This window comes from Lepisma saccharinum, chromosome 18 (genome assembly GCF_977018435.1).
Source record: "Lepisma saccharinum chromosome 18, izLepSacc3.1, whole genome shotgun sequence".
In the NCBI taxonomy this organism is placed as follows: domain Eukaryota; kingdom Metazoa; phylum Arthropoda; class Insecta; order Zygentoma; family Lepismatidae; genus Lepisma; species Lepisma saccharinum.
The window spans coordinates 15,420,069-15,442,883 of NC_139246.1; the positions used below are offsets into that span (position 1 = coordinate 15,420,069).

Here is a 22,815-nt window from a genome sequence, read left to right on the forward strand (position 1 = left end):
CTGTATATAGTTATGGTAATGGAAAATAGCCAGTTAGGAAACTTATATTCAGAACAGTACTAGTTATACAGTTTCTTCCTTGGTGGTCAAGTGAATTTAGTGCTAGAAATCTCCCACCAAAAGTGTCTGGATTCAAATCCTAACCGTGGGATGGGTGTTCCATTGTGTTTATTACCTCATCAATTTCAAGTAAATCATCATTCATCTTCATCATCATCTTAACCTAATAGGTCAGAAAAGCAAATAGAGCTGAAATTGTTCATGCTACTAGATAACTTGAATGACTAATCAAATATTTTTATTTGCATTTTAACAAAATTGGCCAAGATGGCAGCTAAAAGATCACTGTTTACAGGCACTCCAAATTTTACTGACATTTTGTAATCTCTCTCTAGACGATGTGTCCATAAATTAAGAAACAAGCATCACAGAAATTGTGGGAAGAGGTTTGAGGACCCAAAGGTGAATGGCAAGTCATCAATGCTTTGACTATGCCAATTGTTGTAAAATTAGATGCTTTTATCTTAAAATTTCCTACGAGCCAAATCTTCGAAGGATGGTTTTGTTATTGCATTTGAATAAAATCAAGCAATACAATTAATATTTAAAAAATAATAATAGACTTTGGAAAATGAATTTGATGTGTTTGATGGCTAAAATAGATATTTTATTCAAATAATAATAAATATTCCTATTCTTATTATGTAGCTTTATCATTCCCACTTCCTATCCACTATCTTATAGGCCTGAAATACATAAAGACATGGAAACCAAGCTTACTGTTTTTTTTATTTCGATTTTTCTTTTTCCTTGATTTATTCGGTCTAGGTCTCTTTCCTGTTATTTCACCATCTTCATCTGAAATAAATAACACATGAACATAAAATTGCATTATTTCTTAAATTAACACATAAGTAAAGTTTCCATGCAATTGATGGCTTATTTTCTCTAAATATTTATGGAAATACTTTCTGTATTAAAGTTAATTACATGAAAATTTGAATGTCTACTCTAAAAGTTTGAAATAATGTGTGAACAGAAAATTCATTATCGCTCAATTTTTACCATGGTCCAGTGGGATGCACAAGTATTGATTGGTGAATTGTCCATGACTATTTTTATTAATTCTTCTCTTGCATTCTTCCCTTTTTAAGGATTGAATTTTTAGATATGCAGCAGATTATTTGTAATTTTGTTTAAATTTTTGAAGCTTTCATTCCATAAAACAAAGATGGATGGTGATGGATGATCATTCTTATGCATACCACTCCACTAGTAAATTACCTGTCAACAACATTAGACAGGTGATGAACAATGAACTGAATGTGTTCCAGATCTAATGTATAGCAGTGTTAAAAGAAATAAAGTGGATAAAAAGTACAATTTTTTTTAATTTTTTTTTGTATTCTTCTTGTCTTGAACATCAATGATCTTCATGTTTGGGAATGAAAGATGCAGTATTATGATAAATACACGAAAGTGAATTACAGTACTAACTTACTTCTGTGAGACTTACCGGTAATGTTTCTTTAATTTTGGTGGCTCCTGTCTCCATCCACATGGAAACTTGTTTCACAATAAGTTTTCTTGCAGAAGTAAGTTAGTAATTCAGTTATGTAATCCGTCACGAATTTTAGAATTATTTTGAATCAGTTAATTCTTTCCAAGATGAAAGTAAGGCATGATTTCATTTCTAGATTTCTATTCCAATATATACTCTCAATTTTCTTTGCCATTTATGCAAAGTTCTTCATCCTTATATTAGGTTATTTTTTTAGGGCTGAACCAATACCACTGTTGATACCTTTACTGTTTCCCACTGATACAGATACTTGAAAATTGTAACAATTCAAGAGAGTTCAGAATATTTACATATTTTTAAAATATGCATTTTCGCACTGCAACTATATCAAAGCAATCTGATATAGTTTTACTTGAATGCATTTATAATTTCACATGATATAATCATTTAATCACAAAATTAATTTCTACCCACAGTGTTGTTGCAAATACGATATCAAATATAATCAAAATTTTGCATACTTTCCAAGATAGTTAGACTCTGTGAAGTGTTGCACAGCATTTCTGCAGACTCCACAAGACACTTGGATTATGGAAAAGTACTGACTGGTAACAGTGATTAAATTTCACCAAATATTTTCTCACACTGGTACAGTAGGATGCACAAGTATTACTTATCAAATTGTCCATGGCTATTTTCATTAATTTTTCTCTTACATCCTACGTGTTTTTAAGGAATAGACTTTTACGTATTCTGGAGCAAATGTTGTCAACAAGTTGTTTGTTATTTTGTTTCAACTTTTGAAGCTCGTATTTGGTAAAATAAAGTGCGTGAACATGGTGATGGACAATTTGCTTGTTAATACTTATGAATCTCACTGTACACTGATGTTAGTACAGTGAAACCTTGACTTTACACTTTTTAGGGGACCAAGGTTAAAGAACTTAACATGCAGGAAAATGTAAAATCCGGGAAAATGTTATAACTTATTTCTATGGGACCTTGAGGATTGAATGTATAATGCGGGAAAATGTAAAAAAAAAGGGGAACGTAAAATCAGGGTTTTACTGTATTAGCTCAGCCCTATTATTTTTATTTTACTACATGAAACAACTCTTGCATTGTAAACTACTTTATTATTGTTTGAACATGAAAAGAATGAAACATTGTAGCTTGATATTAGAGCTTACAATGTAGTTTATGGTGAATGAAAATTTGTTATCCTCAATATTTCAATGGAATGCTCACTTATCTTGATCAAGGGATATAAATGAGAAAAATGTTCTCTTACACTGTTCACTGATATATTCTGGGAACAAAGTACTTATGTAATTTTTAATTCTAATGTTCATGCGACGACATAAAAAACATTTGAGACATACTACCTTCATTTTCACCTTCTTCTCTTATCTCTATATCACCAGTATGTTTATGCTTCTTCGATTTTTTATTCTTTTTCTTCTTTCGTTTCCCCTTCTTTTTATCCCTGTGTTTCTTTGGCTTTGTTTCTGAATCTGAAAGAAAGTTAATCAAGCTTATTTTGATGGGTGGTGGAAAAATATAATAATTAACAGCAACTTTCAGCTGACAAAAATTATTACTTGACATAATTATCAAGAAACATTTACGAATGGTCATGTATGGAAAAAAAAATTATCTGGATATCGGATAATCTGATATCTGAATATATGGATTATCCAGTAATCTGGATATCTGAATTATCCAGATGTCTGAATTGTACAGATTATCTGGATATTCAGATTATCCATATATTTGGAATCTGGGTATCTGATATCCAGTTACTTTGATTATCCGAAAGGTCCAGATATCCAAATATGTGCATTATCTGTACAGTTTTATCATTTATTTCTTTTATGGGCTATCCACATATTCTTTTATTTAACATGTTCATATTTCACTGGACAGATTTTCTACAAATCCTTCGTCAAATCTGTAGTATGAATTATCTGGATATTTGGTATATCTAGGTATCTGTACTATCTGAATATTCAGATTATATGGATATTTTTATTATCCAAATTATCTGATATCCAAATTATCCAGATATTTGGATATTCAGATTATCTGTTGCATCTGAAATGGATATCAGATATTTTTCATTCCATATTATTATCCATCATCTGGATTTTGTGGCCATTGTTAGAAACATCTTATTGTCTTCTACAATCTTCTTTGGCTTTCCTCGGTTACATATAATGAATCACATGAAAGGAAATCCAACTCTCCTCCTTGAATTTCCAGCAGCACTTCATTAAACTGTTCTGATACTTGAAGTGGAAAGCTTGTTATACACTCACAGTTGACTCGCTGTGAGCAAACTGAAGCAGACAAAATTCTTTCACCACCTGGGTCACCATCATGGCTGCTTCTATGGCAGTGGTACCTCTGTGGGCACGTTTGAAATAATCTTGGATTTTGTTATTCATCTGGTGTATGATTTATTACATGTTTCTGAATTGCTTAATTGTACCAAGTTTTAAAAAGTCTTTTATGGACTTTATAATCAATAGTATAATAATAATAATAATAATAATAATAGTAATAATAATAATAATAATAATATAATTATTAAACTGTGTGTAACCCTTGTTTGACCCCTATTTATTACATGAATAAACAGGTTGTAGATGATGACAGTGCTTTAGCAAATGTTATTAGGTTTTTTAGAAGTGTGTGCCTTTTACACTATTTGTGAGGAAAGTTTAGACTATCCTTATATTTTATTAATGCGTTGTGCTTGTCCTGTGCAGGTCCTCTTACAACATGCACTTTCATCCTTTCTCAAGAGGCCTTTACACTTCTTTTTAACTTCCAGGTAAGGGTTTTAGATAAGAGGATACTTAGAAGGGAGCAAAAAAAAAAAAAAAAAAAAAAAAAAAAAAAAAAAAAAAAAAAAAAATCAACCCCCATACAACAAACATATATTCAGGAGTCATCTAATGGTTATCTTCTGGATATTCATGCCGAAATTCTGGACATTTTGGATCATTTTTGGATATGTTTCGTATTTTCTAGATATGTTATGGACATTCTGTGGATCATTTCTAAACATGTTTTGGACTGTTTTGGACATTATGTGGATCATTTTGGACATTTTAGGGATGGCTTTTGGACATGTTTCGGACATGGGTTCACGTGTTCGGGATGTTATCTGAATCTTTTTATTTCATTGTGGATAAGGATATATTCTCGACAAAAATTGGACCAAATCTGGACATTATGCTGACTCACTCTCTCTCACACACATGCACTGATTTACACCAATTCATCCACACAAATTTACACATCCAAAAATGCTTTTTATTCACACGTGTATTAACGATAAGCAGAGTATGCAGAGCTTATTTTTCAGTACCACGGCTAAGTAAGTTAACGTCCTCAATGCAAACTGGCGTTGTGTTTGAGACACAAAGGAAGCCTCATGGCAAAGGCACTTTCACCTAACCTGGCGCTGGCATGCATGCGTGACTCGCTGAAGAGACAATGGGCCCACAGATGATGCAATTCCTTTGGGAGATTTTTTAAAGTTACGATTTATTACTGCATCACAGAGTTTGGTTCCTAACATAAGATACTAGAGAATGAATCTAGAATGAGACTAGATGCTATGAATGAATCTTCACACAGATATCAAAACATTTATGTCAAATTTTTAATAGCACATGGACATAATACCACATATCCCATAAACATCCTGGATATCCAGAATGGAATATCCCATGGATATCCAGAGCCGGAAATCTAGGACTGGATATCCATGGGACGTCCATTGGATATTCACAATATCAATGGATCTGATATGGACATTGTGGATATCCTATGGATGTCCCTTGAAGATTTGTGCTGTATGGGTCAATTATCGCCACCAATCCTGATTTTTAGTATTGTCTAATACAATATTTTTTGTGATGAACTATTGAATGATTATTAACACAGTTTCTCAACAGTTGAAGGACACTAATGCTGCTGCATTTTATTAGACTTTTTGCATTCACTTAGTTTTATTGTAGGGAGGCAATAGGACTCTTTGTCAAAAATTTAATTTTTTTTTTAATTGTTGGGACGGAGATACCAAAATTTCCCTATACAAGCATGATTCTTAAAAAACACCAACTGCGTACAGTAAAAATTTGTCTTGCTATGATTTGTGAAAATCTCCCATCATGAGAAGCCTACATAGATAAATAGGTGACGTTCACTAAAGGTTAATCATTGCCCTTGATTTCAGAATTTTATGTGTACACACACAGACACAAAATGATAAAAACACAAATTCTAAGATGTACATAATTTTTATGTATGTACTTTATCACCAAAATACAAACTTACATCTCTCCTCATTTTCTTTCTTATATTCAATAATTGAAATTGGTGATCCTCCATTCCCTGGCGGATATTAAGATCAAAAAGAAAAACTTATACTCAGATTCATGCTTTATAATTCTCTGTCTAATGAGAAATTTATTAACATATTTTTAATCAAAATTGCATTACCAAAGTGTAATTTCTTCACATCTGTATATATTTGGACCATGGTGGTTCATTTAGTAAGACATGTAGTCACATGGGCTGTCCAGCCCTTAAGCTGACCCTGGGGTGTTGTGGCCCTAAACAGTCACAAACTTGGCTGTTGGGGAGAGGTGATGTGATAAGAACTATGCTCTGACTACATTTATTCCCCAGGGTTGCCAACTTCTTCAGGAACATGTTTTTAAAAATTACCTCCGGAGTTCGCCCTACCTGGGAATCGAACTTGGATCTTCTGCATGGCAGTCAGATGCCTTACTAAATGAACCACCATGGTTCTTTTGTATGAAAGTATAGTTTTATGCAAATATATTACCAGGCACAATTGTCTATTGGACATGGCCAATCATTTTCTTTACACAATGCAAGGTTCAGTAATTGAACAAAATGTCAACTAAAAACATCAGAACAATCCCACTGATTTTAAAAAAAGGGGGGTGGGGGTTATGATCAGTGACGTTCCCAAGATTTTCAAATGGGAAGGGTTATGTACACTTTTTCTGGCAGTCAGCCCTCATTTTGCCATCTTTTCCTATCTTTGATGTTCTTTTTTTAGGAGTACTGAACCAAAGAGGGGGGTTAAAACCCCCACCAACCACCCCACCCTTTGGGCACGCCACTGGTTATGATGCAAAGAAATAAGAATGAAAATAGAAATTCTGCAATTCATACAAGTTTTTAAATCATTGGAGAACATCTACACTCTTTCTTAATAATTACTTTAGAAAATAACTTACTCATAAATTGCTTAAAAGAAATGTTAGGTGAATATCCTGACAATCATTCCAAAAAAAAAAAGTTAATGAGGCTGAAATTTTCATAGAACTTACCTCCGTTTATTTGCCTTTCAAGTTCCTGAACCTGAGATTCTTCTAATTTACCTAGAATTTAAAGGATAAATTCATTCTTGCATTTTGCAGAATCAGTACTACATATGAGAATGGCAGTTCTTCTAGATTAGACAGTAATATAGCATGTACATAAAAAATATCCGAGTTTTAAATTTGTTAACCGTTAACTACTATTGACTCTCACATTGTGCTGAATTTATATTTTGCTTTATTCCTCGCACCCCTTCAACTACAAGTGGACCATTCTCCATTCCTTCCAGTTGGGTTGCTGGTTACAGACTGTGAAGATCACAAGGCCATGCCTTTGTTTTTTTCCATAAGCTTTTTAAATTTTATTTTCGGTAAGTAGTTTGTTGTGTTTTAAATTACTCATATTTCATTTTCAAATTCAGCAAAATATTATATATTACTCTTAACTGTCTGTCTTCTAACAACATAAAAATGTAGACATTTTAAGAATTCGGAATTATAAAAAAAGGAACCATTGTTGCAATTTTTGATTGATTTTCTTCCTCTTTGAATAAATTACGTTACATTTCTTTAACTAAACCATAATAATTGAAAACTACTGTACAATATTCTTCTATAATCCTATCAAGTCATGTGAAATGCATCAGAAATTGAATATAGCAAAACGGCTAGTTCAGAATTCAAAATGAAAACACAGCTCAGGAGTCTCTTTGTCATCGTTAATAGTGGCACTGTCACACAACAGAGTGAGGAAACTACATTCGAGCATATAATTCCAAATTTCTGCAGGTGTTGTTTGCATAGCCACAACAACCACTTGAAACTTTATTCTTTTGTGTACACATCATGTGTAAGTTAGAAATTAAGTGTTTACTATGAATATAGATAGCCTGTGCTTTAGAAAATGAGACACTAATGTGATAGCAAAAATAATTTTCTTTATTCTTACTTCAATTCATGGGAGGCAGAACTACTTGGCTTGTATCCTGGCCAATATCTAATGAAGCAGTCATGGATGTCCGCAGGATTTGATCCAGGGAGGGGCAAGAAAGGTAATTTTTTCCAGGGGGAGGGGGGCAAAGGACATGTATTTTCCTCCAAAATAGTGATGCCCCCTCAAAAAACACTCTTTCAGTCTGAAATTATCATGTTTCTTCAACGAATTTATAATAATTAACATAAATTACTGTGATTGAAATTAAATTATCTGTGAAATATATAAGGTTTAGGTATAAATTCATTTCCCAGGATGCCCATGGAAGCAGTAGGATAACAGTACTATTATTATCCTACAATACACTTGAACCATTTTTTGGAGCATGCACAATAAATATTGATGTTGATAATTGTATAACATTAAAAATAATGAAGTTCGTTAATTTTTAACATACATCTTAAAAACCAAGCTCACACTGCTGTTCCAAAGTTTTAAATATAAAACTGACCTAATACCACTCTTTACTAATATCTACATCAATATTGTACCAGAGGTATCTTAGCTAGAGCTGAGTCGATGCCATTTTGGACCAAGATTGGTAATCTTATTAATTGACACCAATACAAAGACTGATGCTTGAAAATTGTAACAATTCAAGGTAGTTCAGAATATTTACCTTCACTGGAACTACGTATCATAAAAATCTTATCTGATTTTTGCTTTAAAATTGTCATCATTTCTCATGAAATTGAGGTCCTCCCCGATGGCGCAGTGGTACTGTCATCACCTTGTAATCATGGGGTCCCAAGTTTGATACCTGGTGGAGGCACATGGTGGTTCGGATCCCACTTTAAAATGTAGGACCAGTCCCTTAGCTTTACTGTTCATAAAGTGGACTTAAAACACCAACTCCATCAATTGCTCAATCATGAAATTGAGTTCGTGCTTTAAGTCCACTTCATGCACAGCAAGGCTAATCGGGACTAGACCTACAGTTTGAAGTGGGATCTGAACCACTATGTGCCTCCATGGGATATCAAACCATTTCTCATGAGATAATTATTATTTAATCTCAAATTGCATTGTTCTCCACAATTTCCTTAAAAAAATTATGAGAATTATTCATTTTGCATAATTTCCAGGATAGTTAAACTTTGCAGAAGTGGCATCCAGTGTTTTTGCTGATTCTGCTAGACAGACTCTGAAAAAAGTATCAGCAAAAAAATCAACTGATACTTTCAGATACCATTTGTATTGGCCAATAGCAATACATTGGTACCAGTTCAGCCCTAATCATGCATTGAGGCCTCCCCGATGGTGCAGTGGTAGTGCCATCACCTTGTAATCAAGGGGTGCTGGGTTTGATACCCAGTGGAGGAACATAGTGGTTAGGATCCCAATTTAAACTATAGGTCCAGTCCCGATTAGCCTTACTGTGCATAGAGTGGACTTAAAACACCAAAACAACCAACCAACCAACCAACCTAATCATGCATTGTACTGTAAAGTTCATTATTCTTGATTTTATTATCAAGCGTACACTTTATAATTATGCTCAACTATCTGATTATGTGATAGCACTAAATTTTAGAATCCATTGTTTGTTAGAATTTTAATGTTCTTTTTTTAATAATTTGTATTATAAGACATCCACTCACCTTCAGTTAATGGCTCTTTAAATCTATTTGTTCCTTCATATTTTGGTTTTTGCCCTGGAATAATACTGAAATTGTTATTTACCAAATACAGTATATAAATTGATATGCATAAAATATGATTAGGAGAATCTGACTACAAAAATTTTAAAATTATTTTTTTGTTCTTGATACATTTAAGAAATTGAATTTACAAGAAAAACTTCATTGATTGTTCAGATGAGAATTTGGCAAACATAAGCATGATGGTGGTGGGAAATTAGTGTAAACTTCAAACTACTATTTATTTCACACATGTATATTTTAATTTAAATCATAGTAATTTGTGTTCATTATTTCAAGAAACTAATAATTAAAAGTAAGACTGATACAAGTCTTCATAGGAATGTGATAACATAATTTGAGGCAATTATTTTTGAAGTGCCTGCTTCTTTTACTTTTAGGAGAGGACAATGCTTCCAATGCCCTCAAACCCCTTCCTTGAAAGAAAAACAAAAGAACTGAGATTCCCATATTTGCAAAGATTATTTTCACTTTATGCACTTTGCAATTAGCCAAAATGACAGAAAAGTGAAGCACAATAAACCAAATCAGTCAATCACTTTATGTACACATAGAGGCTGATGGGATTTGGATACTATAGTTTAAAGTGAGTTCAATGCTACCATGTGGTTCTGCCAGGACTACTAGATTGACCAGCATGATATCAGGGAGACCTTGTATTGCATAGAAGGAGTTCATGCATCATTACTTAGTGCAAACTTAACATTATCTTATAATTTAATGTTATATGGTCTCACACCATGCAGTCCATGGTGTCGTGCATTGGGCTTAGGCTAAGGGATGCATGTCGGTTCAAGTATTCTGGGAGAAGAATAACAACTTTTCTCCTGGGATTTTGGCCAGTACATTGGACTGATGGTCACCTGCCATCAAGAAGACATTAGAGAACTATGAATGAGTAATGTAACCTGCAAACTACAACAATGACTTGGGGTTCATCATGCTGACCACACATCACACCTAAACCTTAGTTGGATGATCTACCACCTCGGCAGGTGGGAGTGAGGCTGGCAGTTGGCAGGTAGGCCTGGCCCTCAAGAGCTTTTGTGCCATGGGTTATATTATGTTAACCCGTCCCCTGCAACGACATTGAATGCGAAAAAAAAAAAAAAACAACTATATATACTGAAACCACAAATTCGTGTCCATAAATAATGCAAAGACTAATTATAAAAAGACTTGCCGCAAAATGAAGCCAAGGGAATCAATCTATATATAAACTGTGCCATAAATAAACATCGCATTTTAGGTACGTTCAAAGGTAAGGTTTCCCCTACATGCAACACCATGCCTTGAAGGCATATTTAGGGTATGTGGGGGTAAGGCCCCACACCTCCACTACATATTCTCGATCTAAGATTTTTTTAGAGGTGATGTGATCAGCACCATGCTCTGGCCACCTTTACTCTCCATGGTTACCTCCTGATACACATTGATTTGAGGCTGTGTGAGACCCAGAGCCACTTTATGCAGGGACTAGGCTAGTAAAATTCCGACCTCAGTATACCCACCCCAGAAATTGAACTCGGGTCTCCCACATTGCAGTCAGACACCCTACACCACTGTGGCTCTAATTCCATGTAGCAAAAAAAATATTTTTCAGTAACTGACAAAGCATCAGCAATGGATTTTTTGATTGCCAATAGCAATACTAGCACGAAAAAGTGGTGTCTATAAACATGACTTGCTGCAATACAAGAACCGTTAATTTTCAAATACCGTCTATATAGATGGTCTGCAATAGAGAGTCTATATATAGCTCTGCCTCAGTTAATGGGTTAATGTTATATCACCTCTTAATTCGTATCAAGCCAATTTCTAAATGGTACAGTCAATGACAAATTGTCCAGCACCATGTTCATTTATCTACTACAAAGGTTTCCAAAATTGAAACAAAAAGCACAAATAAGCAGAGGATAACCTCTGCCCCAGCACAAGAACAATTCCACTCCCTAAAATTACCAGTGGCGTAGCATGGACACTTCGGGTGGGAACGCCAAGTCCGAAGGAAGAGTCGGCCCTTTCTTGCTTAATAATTTACTTATGGTATTAGTCGCCACAGGTATTATTTGCCTGAAGTAAGCTGGTTTTTCAATAAAACATCATCATTGCATGTTTTAGCTACAAAATTAGATGCCTCACTATGCCACAGATGTTTTGAACTCTGGTGTTCTATACCTTTTTTTTATATCTTTCTGCATGACGCAAGTCATTAAAAACCTACCTGAATCACAAGCGCCTCTGCACAACAGTATACGTCATTGTTGTGGGCGATCCAACTACTGATTGATTTGGTTTATTTTACTTCGCTTTTCTACCACTTTTGGTTAATTGCGAATATGAATATGAGTGATGATATTGATGAAGGGACACTGACAAAGAACACCCATGCTCACGCCAGGATTCGAACCAGGGACCTCTGTCATCTTGGCGCACTGTGAAAAGCAGAGTGGATGATCCAAATATCGTACACTCTACTGACGTAACAGTGCCGATTAGTAATTCAGACCACTGTTTATTACATCTTGAGAATGCTTATAAACATTTTAAAATAATTTTCTCCAGAGACCATTCGATGTTAAGAGTTTTCAAAAGAATGCTAAACATTTCCATTCACACAATATTAAGTAGTTAGATAATAACGAAAAAAAAAATAGTTTTGCGGGTTAAGTGTTAGAGCAGCCACAGGCTGAATTTCTATGACTTCACCAACTTATTTGACAAAAACTGTGTTGATCTTTTAGTTTCTAATACACATCGCTGTTCATGCGATAAATTATACAATGCAGTGGCCATTAAGAAGCAGTATATTTGAGATTGGTAAAGTTACGTCAGTCAATATTGCGTATTGTAGCATCACACAGCATGAGTTGCATGAGCGCGAAGAGCAAAGAACCAGGGAGGAATTCTGCCGCTGTCGTCTACTTCAGAAGGCAGGAAGGGTCACATGAACCAATCACGGTAGACCTCTCATACGCTGGCGTAAGAGAGCTTATTTACGCGCGTGCTGTAGAAATGGAAGCTTTCCCTCCATAAAGGCAGCAAGGAATATAGGAGTCCTGTACGCCGAACCTGCTCGGCGTCCGGCAGGGAAAGGCATTGAAAAGAGATGCTAGAACAAGTGTTGAGAGTGGAGTGTTGCAAGCGGATCGCGAAAAATAGCCATTATAATGCCATGAAGGTCAAACATATATTAAATTAGTCACGTTTTACTTTATAATCACAGCATTTAAGCATTTTTGAAATTTTAAATCTGGGAACGTCGGGCGTATGGGCATACTATAACGCTACGCCACTGAAAATTACACAGAATGGGAAGAAGCAAGGAATGGAAGTAACGATGGACAATTTGCCTACTGTTATCTTTAGCTGATTGTACTAAGCTTCTTTTCTCTAATGGAGATAACTCTTCAGAGAATTTGTATGCTGCCAGAAAACTACACATAAATAAATTCCTCACAACACAAAACTCACCAGTAAGATCTCTATTATCGTCATTGTCTCCTTCACCCATGGAGAATCCAGAATCTGCTGGTCTACGGTATTGTGCATTACCTAAATGAATACAGATTTAGTTTATATCACTATTGATATTTAAATTGTAAACTATGCCACGATGTATTTTGAAACATATTAGATGTCAAGGGGGTCCAGAGGGGGTACTTGCCCCCCTACTATATCTGGTAAAGGTTCATATAATTTGAGTGGTGAAACTGACTGTAATATATACTGTAGCAATATTTTATCTGGCAGTAGAAAACTTCTTATGTCATGTACCGGCAACATATTTGTTAAAACACTAAAATAACACACAAACAGCACGATGAAAAACACTTAGGAGTTCTTCCAAGCTTTCGACTCCTTCTAGGAGTCATCTTCAACCCTCGACCAGCCCTGAAGATGACTTAGTGAAGAAGTTGAAAGCTTGGAAGAACTCCTAAGTGTTTTTCATCGTGCTGTTTGTGTGTTATTTTAGTGTTTTAACAATATTTTATCATAAATACCGGGTGATCCGTTTGAGATGTCAGAGAAGTAAACCTTGATACACAAGAGGTTAATGTACATATCTCCAAGCAGCTTGTTGTAATAAAAGCAGAAAGGATGTAAGTTTCGAATGAGTGGAGGTTTACAGACTTCAGCCACAGAGTGGCACTAATGTGCATGGTAACAAAGGTGGTGATCACGTCACAACAGCACACACAGTATGTCGTATGGTACGAGAAATTTTCGAGTATTCCATGCATGCTACTGCCGCCACACAGCTGAAGTCAGCAAACCTCCACTCATTCGAAACTTACATCCTTTGTGCTTATATTACAACAAACTGCTCACAGATATGTACATTAACCTCTTGTGTATAAAGGTTTACTTTTCTGACATCTCAAACGGATTACCCAGTATTGTTCTCTTTGATTCACTGACAGCAATTAACTGCCATATCCAAAAATACCATTTTTAAGATATGATCCTTTGGAATTTCTACACTGTTTGGGATCACAAAAGGCAGGAAATAACATCTCGAAGTCAGGAACTGACCTTAGCAATTCATGCGCCAACATTATAAATGATTTTTTTTTTATTACAGCACTCCTTGCAACGTAAAAACATGAATCATTCAGAGGTACCATGGATTATCTCAGATTAAGTGGTCTCTGATATCTGTGCATCATGAAAAAGTGCAAGAAGACAAAGAACTATTCATCAACAAAATGATAAATGTTTATGGATTTGAAACAAGGCAATCCCAGTTTCTATTTACATACTGGATTTAAGTCAGAACGTGTCAACAACACCAAGGTATTTTCAATTCAATTTCAATTTTATGATTTGCATAATAATAATAATAATAATAATAATAATTTCCCTCTCCCCCTCAAGAACAAATTCTGTGGGCACCCTTCTTAGATGCCATTCATGGTTTTAAATCGATGCTTGTGGGTGGGATATACAGCTTGTAGGGGTATGCAGGATGGAAAGTTTTTAAAATCCTGATGTTCAGGATGGGAAAAATTCACCATTTTCCCGACTAAGTTGGAAATTTTTTGAGATGGCAATTAGTTGAAATTTCAGGACACTGTGAAAATCTTGAATTCCTTATCCCCCCCCCCCCTCAAGTGAAAGTTTTTGCATTTCTGGAATAGAGACTGCTACTCTCAAGGAATTTCAGATAGTTATGGTGCAGAATGTATTAAGAATTAACCACTTCTAAACAGGATCGTTTTGAATTTCTGCGTGCTTGAGATCCCTAATATTCAGAAAATCATTTCCTGAAGTTAGGATCAGAATGGTATTTTTCGATCTTGGTAACAACTTTCCAGAATCTTACACACCACTATCAGCTTCCTATAGCAGTGCAAGGTGTGTTTTTTTTTGGGGGGGGGGAGCAGAAGAGGTAATGTAAAAACACATACACACAAAGAGGTCAAAATAGTTTCCTGATTATCAGGATTATAAATTAACTGTAGGCTATAGTTATTGCATTGAAATTGTGGTGTAATGGTATGTAAAGAATGATAGTTTCATTAAAAGAACCTGCACAGGATGTTTCTATCACCACTCTGATTTAAATGCTGATTGCTTTTATTAACAAATGTTTATTGTGATATACTATATTTTATTCATTATTACCAGGGTTGTTAAAGGTTCAGGAACCCATAAGTTTTAATGGGTTCAATTGGGTTCCGTAACCTGACCAGAACCTTTTTTCTCTCACAATTTAAATTCAGTCCAAGTTGCATGTTGTTTCATTTCAATACCTAACTTCGACCACATTTAAATTGATCCAGAAAAAAAGGTTCTCGGACCAAATTGAAATACTTTAAAGATAGAACCCAGGCTAGACTCTACTTTACATCCTTATTGCCTTTTGGTGGTAACCGATTGGAGTTAACAACACTGCAGGCTCGTCTTTGTGTCCGCGTTGTGAATGCATGTGCTTTGCTCGTTTGCGTTCTGCGTGGTGATTGCTTCTTTGCGTTCTCGGTGCATTGTGCATGAAAAAGAACAGGTTCCAAAAACTTGTAGATAGTGTAAAATACGTTTATTCCCAGTAATAATTTAGTGCATTGTTCAAAACCGTGCTTGCAGACTTCGGGTAAGTACCTTTTTCTTTTTACACTTCCTGTTCACGATAGCCCCACTAACCATTCACGGGTAGCCCCACAAACCATTCACATTAGCTCCAAAAACCATGCACGAGTAGCCCCATGAACCATTCACGATAGCCCCACGAACCATTCACGAGGACGAGGTATGCCTACGAGGTTAGGTTAGGCCTGTTAGGTTAGGTTCCATTAGCACTCATTTCACCCCTAAATATGTGCTTCATCATAGATTCAATTACGTTCAATTACGCATTTCCAGTCAACATCGGTTTTTATCGATTTCTTCCTCCAGCTAATTTTTCCTCGCTTTGGGATTTATGTTGTTGAATTCCTTATACAATAACTTTCCAATTATATATGACACATATTCCTTAGGAAAAGGATGGAATGTAGAGTCTTACCGGAACCCATCCATGCTTGCTGCATTTCCCTCCTGAACTTCTTTCCAGAATTTAACTTATTTACAATTCTCGGACCTTTAACAACCTTGATTATTACTGCTGCTATTGTAAGAGAGTGCTGATTGTATAGCACACCTCAAAGTGCTTTGTCACCACCTCACTGGCCAAGTGCATTAAGTGCTCAACTTTCAATTTCAGCACTGACATTCTCGGGTTCAAGTCCCAGGTTGGGCATTGGTGTTCTTTGTGAGTGTCCGTTCATCAATTTCATGTAATCATCACTCATCCCCATCATCTCTATTAGCCAAAAAGTGGCAGAAAAATGATTCTAAATAAGAAAGATACAAAAACACTGTCATGTCATCATCTATGATGTTAGATCATGCAACATAATACTAAGAGCAAAGTAGAGTCAATTAAAACTAGGAGGAGGATAATTACATTAGAATCATCATCATGATTAAGTGTAATTTTTGCCAAAGTTATATTTATTATGCAGTATTTAGATATTTGTTTATCATGTTATTATGAAACATTTACTTAATTAAAATGTTTGCAAGGTAGCTTTTCAAGTTTCATTATTTTTTATATAACTAACTAACTAACTCCCTAGCCTTCTTAAACCCAAAGGTTCATAGCTGCAGCAACACAGGCCTTCCATCTTTCCCTATCCTGAGCAAGATCTATATACTCTTTTCCATCTCTACCGATTTCCCTTAGGTCCATCTCAACGTTGTCCCTCCATCTTCGTCTTGGCCTTCCTACAGGTCTCTTACCATCAGGTTTCCCAACAAGAATCCTGTAAACTCCTCTTTCCTCTCCCATTCGTGCCACATGGCCTGCCCACCTAAGTCTTCTTGATTTAATTATTCTAATGATATCTGGACATGAATACAAATTATGTAGTTCTAAATTATGTAACCTTCTCCACTCACCTGTCTCCTCATCCCTTTTAGGTCCAAAGATTTTCCTAAGGATCTTATTTTCAAATACTCTCAATTTATGTTCCTCTTTCAATGTAAGGGACCAAGTTTCACATCCATATAATACTACAGGCAAAATTACTGTTTTGTATATTTTAACTTTTAGTTTCTTAGATATTAAACGAGAAGACAAAAGTTTATGAAGAGAGAAGTAACATGCATTTCCTGAATTAAGCCTACTTTTTATTTCCTCTTTAATATAATTTTAATTTATTAATATTACTCCTAAGTATTTGAATTTGGAAACTGGTTCAAACGAGTTGTTATCAATAATTAGATTTTGATTATTACCTAACACTTGGTTTCGCCCTGTAAGCATATATTTAGTTTTCTCTTTGTTAACTTCCAAACCTATCTCTTTAGCAGTTTTGAAAAATATTTTAGCATTATTCTTAATTGTAATCACATCATCCCCTAGTAAGTCTACATCATCTGCATATGCTAACAACTGAGTCACACCATTTAATTTTAGTCCTTCGTTAGTTTCTTTTACCTTCCTAACTGCATATTCTAAGGCAAAATTAAAGAGCAATGGAGATAATGCATCTCCTTGTTTTAACCCGTCATGAATTGTAAATTTGTCAGACACATTAATACCTACACGAATTTTACTTTCTGTTTCACTGGTGCATATTTTTATCATACTAACAAGCTTCTTAGGTATTCCAAACTCTACTAATATATTATATAATTTATCTCTTTTGACTGAATCATATGCTTTTTTGAAATCAATGAATAGCTGATGGACATTTTGATTATATTCCCACTTTTTTTCAAGTGTCTGTCTGATGTGAAAAATTTGATCTGTAGTTGATCTGTTACGTTTAAATCCACATTGATAATCACCTATAATTTCATTAGCATATGGTGTTAGTCTTGTTAAAAGAATGTTAGATAATATTTTGTATGTTGTTGAGAGTAGAGAAATTCCAGGGTAATTATTGCAGTTCATTTTATCACCTTTTTTAAACACAGGAACAATTGTGGATTCTTTTCACTGTTGAGGGATTTCTTCTTTATTCCATATTAAACAAAATAATTTATGAATTTGACATATTAATGAATTTCCACCATATTTAATTAACTCAGCTGGTATTAAATCAATGCCAGGTGCTTTGTTATTCTTTAGCCTTTTAATAGCATCTTTAACTTCAGTCAAGTTAGGTTCTGGAACTAAAGGTTCTGCTGTGTGGACTTCATTTACTTCTGATTTATCTCCTACATGAACATTTGAAAGGTCATTAAAGTAGTTCTTCCATCTATTTAGAATATCGCTTGGGTCAGCTAGAAAATCACCGTCTTTATCTTTTATCAAGTTTACTTTAGGTTGCCACCCCTTTCTAAATTCATTTACACCTATATATAACTCTCTGATATTTTTTGTTTTGCTGTTTGTTTCAATTTCGTTAATTTTGTTTTTCAAGTAATCTCTTTTTTTTACTTCTAAACCTGCGGTTAACTTCTCGCTTTATTCTATTATAATTGTTTAGATTTGTATCATCACAGTTATTTAACTACCTAAGTCTAGCCTGATTTCTTATTTCTATTAGATTATGACATTCATTATCAAACCATGGCTTACTTTTTCTTGGTTTATGGTATCCTATACTTTCTTTAGCTGCTGATTCTATTGCATTACGTATGTTCTCCCAATTCTTATTTACGTCTGTTTCATTTATATTTTCATCATCATTTAAATCCTGCAAAACATCAAATCTATTTGACAGCTTAATTTGGTAATCTTTCTTAATTCTTTCATCAGTAAACTTTCCTGTATCAAATTTTAGAACTTTTAGATTTTGTTGCTTATGATTTATCACTGAGAGTCTTTCTATTAATTTATCAATTACTAAATAATGGTCACTGGCACAGTCAGCACCTCTATGTGTACGAACGTCAATTATACTAGTATGTCTTCTCTTATCAATGAGAATATGATCTATCTGATTATGAGTTTTACCATCTGTAGAAGACCAGGTATATTTATGGATATCTTTATGTTTAAAATTGGTAATTTTCACAATTAAATTCTTTGAGGTTGCAAAAGTAATCAATCTTATACCATTATCATTACTTAATTCATGAATACTTTCTTTACCAATCGTGGGTTTAAATGTCTCTTCTTTGCCAATCTGTGCATTACAGTCACCTAACAGAATTTTCATATCATACTGAGAAAATTTATCAAAGACCTGTTCTAACTCTGTATAAAAATCATCTTTAGTATTATCATCTTTATCTTCCGTTGGTGTATGTATGTTTATTAAAATAATTTTACAGCACCTACCCTGTAAAACTGCATATGATATCCTATCATTAATAAATTCTACTGTTTTAAGAGCTGAGATAATTCTATTATTTATGAAAAAGCCTGTTCCAAAATTATGATTTTCAGTACCACCATAGAAAAAAAGTATAATTTTTAGTTTTACAATTCCCTTCTCCTAGCCACCTAACTTCCTGGAAAGCTACTACATCTAATTTATACCTAACTATATCATTAACTGTACACTGAAATGCCCCAGGCCGGTAAAGGCTTGTATTTCTCTTTTATTTGTTTCTCTACTCCTCTAGACTAATGGCAACAATAAGAATGAATGATGATTTATGTGCAGTTAAGGTAAAGTAAAGTTCCCCATGCATATAGCACCATGTCCTGAAGGGACATTTAGAGGATGTGGAGGTAGGCCCACATATTCTCGATCTCAGCGATTTTGGATATGATGTAATCAACAGCATGCTGCAACCACCTTGACCCCCCAGGTACACATTGATTTGAGGCTGGGTGAACCCCAGAGCCACTTTATGCTGTGCCAAGGCTGGACCTTTGACCACCCACCCCAAGAATCGAACATTTGTCTCCCAACTACACCACAGTGGCTCAATATGTATCAATATTTATGTGCACGCCTGGGGAAAACAACTTCATGATCACACCCCTCTCCTACAAACTATTTAAGATTCAGCTGGACCTTTCGCCGATGTCAATGTAGCTGTTTTCAAATTTTCCTTTCGTTTCGAAATGATATGCCAAAATCTGAAAAATTACATCCGCTCAGAATTCTTTCTGGAGCATTCATGTGAATCTTTGTGTGGTTTCCTTTCACTGCTGTCTGAATATTCTGAATAGTTTTGTTGCTACGCCGGCCCCCATAGTGAAGTGGTTAACACATCGATCGTGCTACGACACCAGGGTTCCAGGGTTTGAATCCCGGCCTGTGCATGGATGTTTGTGAGTGTCCATTCATCAATTTCATCATATCATCACTAATCCTCATTTTTGCAAATTAGCCAAAAAGCAAAGTTTCATAGCTATGTAAATCTAGACAACAGCAACAGCAAACTACACTAAAATTCACATGCTCTACAAGGAATTCTAAACAAATGTAATGTTTGAGATTTTGGAATATTATACTGGTTTTTTGAAAGAAAAGGAAAATTTGAGAGAAGCTGCCCTGACATTGTCCAAAAGCCCACCCAAGCTTTTACAATTTTAAACCTATTTATGTCGGATAGCCAGTTATAGTTTTTATATTTCTACCTCGTTTCAGATATATCTTCTTTTTAATTTCATAGCCCTTTTCAATGAATTTTCCCCAGTAGGTGCCCCTTTGCAAATAGAGGACTAGGGCTTAGCCCCATACATCCAGGCCTGGAAGGGACACTCGCAAATGTGCACAACCAGTCAAGCAGGACTCAAAACAACCCACACACATAGGCGCCGACTCCATGGGGCTTGGAGGGGCTCGAGCCCCCAAATGTTAATGATGTGGGGCTGAGCCCCCCTAATAATTTTGCTTAAGGGGAACTAATGTATTATTTTGCTTTTCTTGTAAAGTTTACTCTGAATTGTGAAACATGAACTTAACTTTAAATACACATTTGAAATGTTCTAGACCATCAATTGGGGGGGGGGGGCTATGACCAGATACAGCAAAACACATGACTTATTACTATATACTAAGTATGTAATAATGAGTATTGTTAAAATTTTGACTAAAAAGAGTTTCAAAAAGATGATGTGCATGAACTAGGATAGTGCATGGGATCTTTGGGCTACAAATGGCTCTAACATGACATTCAGAACGAGATCATTGATATATTAGGGAGATCTGTTTTGCGCTCCGTGGTAGCAGATATTAAAAGTCGTTAATATTTTGCTATTATGGTTGACGAAACTTGTGACATATCCATCCGTGAACAATTGACATGCTGCATTCGAACTGTGAATAAAAATTTTGATATTTTTTAGGAATTCATTGGCTTTTATGAGATTCCGAACACTGACGCCAAAACTTAAAAAAGGGAGAGAGTGAGTCATTCATTAATTTTTTTCAGTGATCAACCCCCCCCAAATAATTTTGACAAGTCAGCGCCCCTGCCCACACACACACATCATATGCATGTACAGTCACAGAGGACACTTCTGGGTTGTAGCAATTCCACTTTTTTCATGGAATCTTGACAAACAAAAGTGGTTATGAATGCCACCCTAAAATTATATATTTTGGGTATATAACTTAAACTTGAAGCACTGTTTTAAGGAAAATCTTTCTTCTTCCCTCTGTGGGAAAAATCCTGTTGATGTCGAAGTATGTGCATTAACACTCACGGAACTCACCTGAATTAACAATTTCAGTCAGGCCCAAGGTCTGCTGTGGTTTTCCTCTTTCATGATGAACCCTTTGAATCACAAGAGGGCCTGGAACTGAATACATTTTCAATGATTACTATTACGTGTGGGCAAGAAATACATTTTCAACTAATAATGAAAAATTGTCAATGTAAGATTTATGAATACTGATAATCTGTAGTCCACCAATCTTATATGAAATTGTTGCTATTGAATAGTTAATTAACTATTTCCTCCTCCTCCTGAATTAATGTGTTCAATCAGACTGAAATTTCCTTAAAAAATTAACCCCCTTTTTTTTCCAAAATGTAAATTTGATGCCTTGAAGTTGCACATGAAATAGACAATAGTTCTACTGTGTAACAATTATATTATCTTGTAGAGGAATACTTTATAAACAATTTGGATGTTTATTTTTAAATATTCATTTCCAGAGAGTTATTCCATTAATGATAATATTTAAACTGTGCAACAAGTGAAAAATAAAATAAAAAAAATAATTAAATTCACTGAATAGAGAAGCCATGTGTATTGAAATCTACAGAAATTATTCATCTTGTTTCAATGCTTATGCTTTAGTTTCTACATAAGATGGCAGCACTTGCCATACTCAAAAACAAGGAATCCTTCAACATGTAAATTAATGAAATAGGTCGTGTAGTAGCATAAAAAATGGTAATTTAAAAGAATTACAATTTCAAGTGAAGATGCCATAGACACATACATGCAGGTACCATTTGCATGTAAATTCTTTCGTAACGGTTACATTATTTTATTTTATTTTGCACTTATGAAATTAACATATTTGGATATATTAACAATTTGACAAGATTTATGGTTTATTATTAAGAAATTTAATTCTATTTAATATATTTATGCAGAAACATACAAGAACATATCAACAGTTTAATAATAATAAAACTTATTAACCTTATGCAAGAATTTCAGAGCTGGACTTTGATTGTAAATAAACATAATTATAATCCCTTTTCATTTTTTTTACAAAGAAATATACCTTTTCCAGCCATTGAATGTGGACCATTTTTTGTATGACGGTGATAGACTTTTGCTGAAAAAATAAAGAAAAGAATACAAGAATAACTTTTTGTGCTTGAAGCAAACACTTTATAATTAAGTATCTTATAAGC

General features: G+C 34.6%; 1 protein-coding gene across 23 annotated transcripts in view; it reads right to left on the bottom strand.

Annotated features, from left to right (window-relative positions):
- The window catches only part of LOC146002409 (uncharacterized), a 229,609-nt gene that overhangs the window by 126,607 nt on the left and 80,187 nt on the right, over positions 1–22,815 (bottom strand). For 20 of the 23 annotated variants that reach the window (XM_083140191.1, XM_083140194.1, XM_083140174.1 and 17 more), the window contains 8 exons: positions 22,683–22,736; positions 21,656–21,742; positions 13,021–13,101; positions 9,487–9,540; positions 6,901–6,951; positions 5,873–5,929; positions 2,908–3,036; positions 781–858 (listed from right to left, as the gene is read on the bottom strand). In XM_083140191.1, coding sequence (XP_082996317.1) covers positions 781–858; positions 2,908–3,036; positions 5,873–5,929; positions 6,901–6,951; positions 9,487–9,540; positions 13,021–13,101; positions 21,656–21,742; positions 22,683–22,736 — 591 coding nt within the window. The remainder of the gene's footprint in view (positions 1–780; positions 859–2,907; positions 3,037–5,872; positions 5,930–6,900; positions 6,952–9,486; positions 9,541–13,020; positions 13,102–21,655; positions 21,743–22,682; positions 22,737–22,815) is intronic. The other 3 variants (XM_083140192.1, XM_083140189.1, XM_083140195.1) reach the window with 3 other exon arrangements.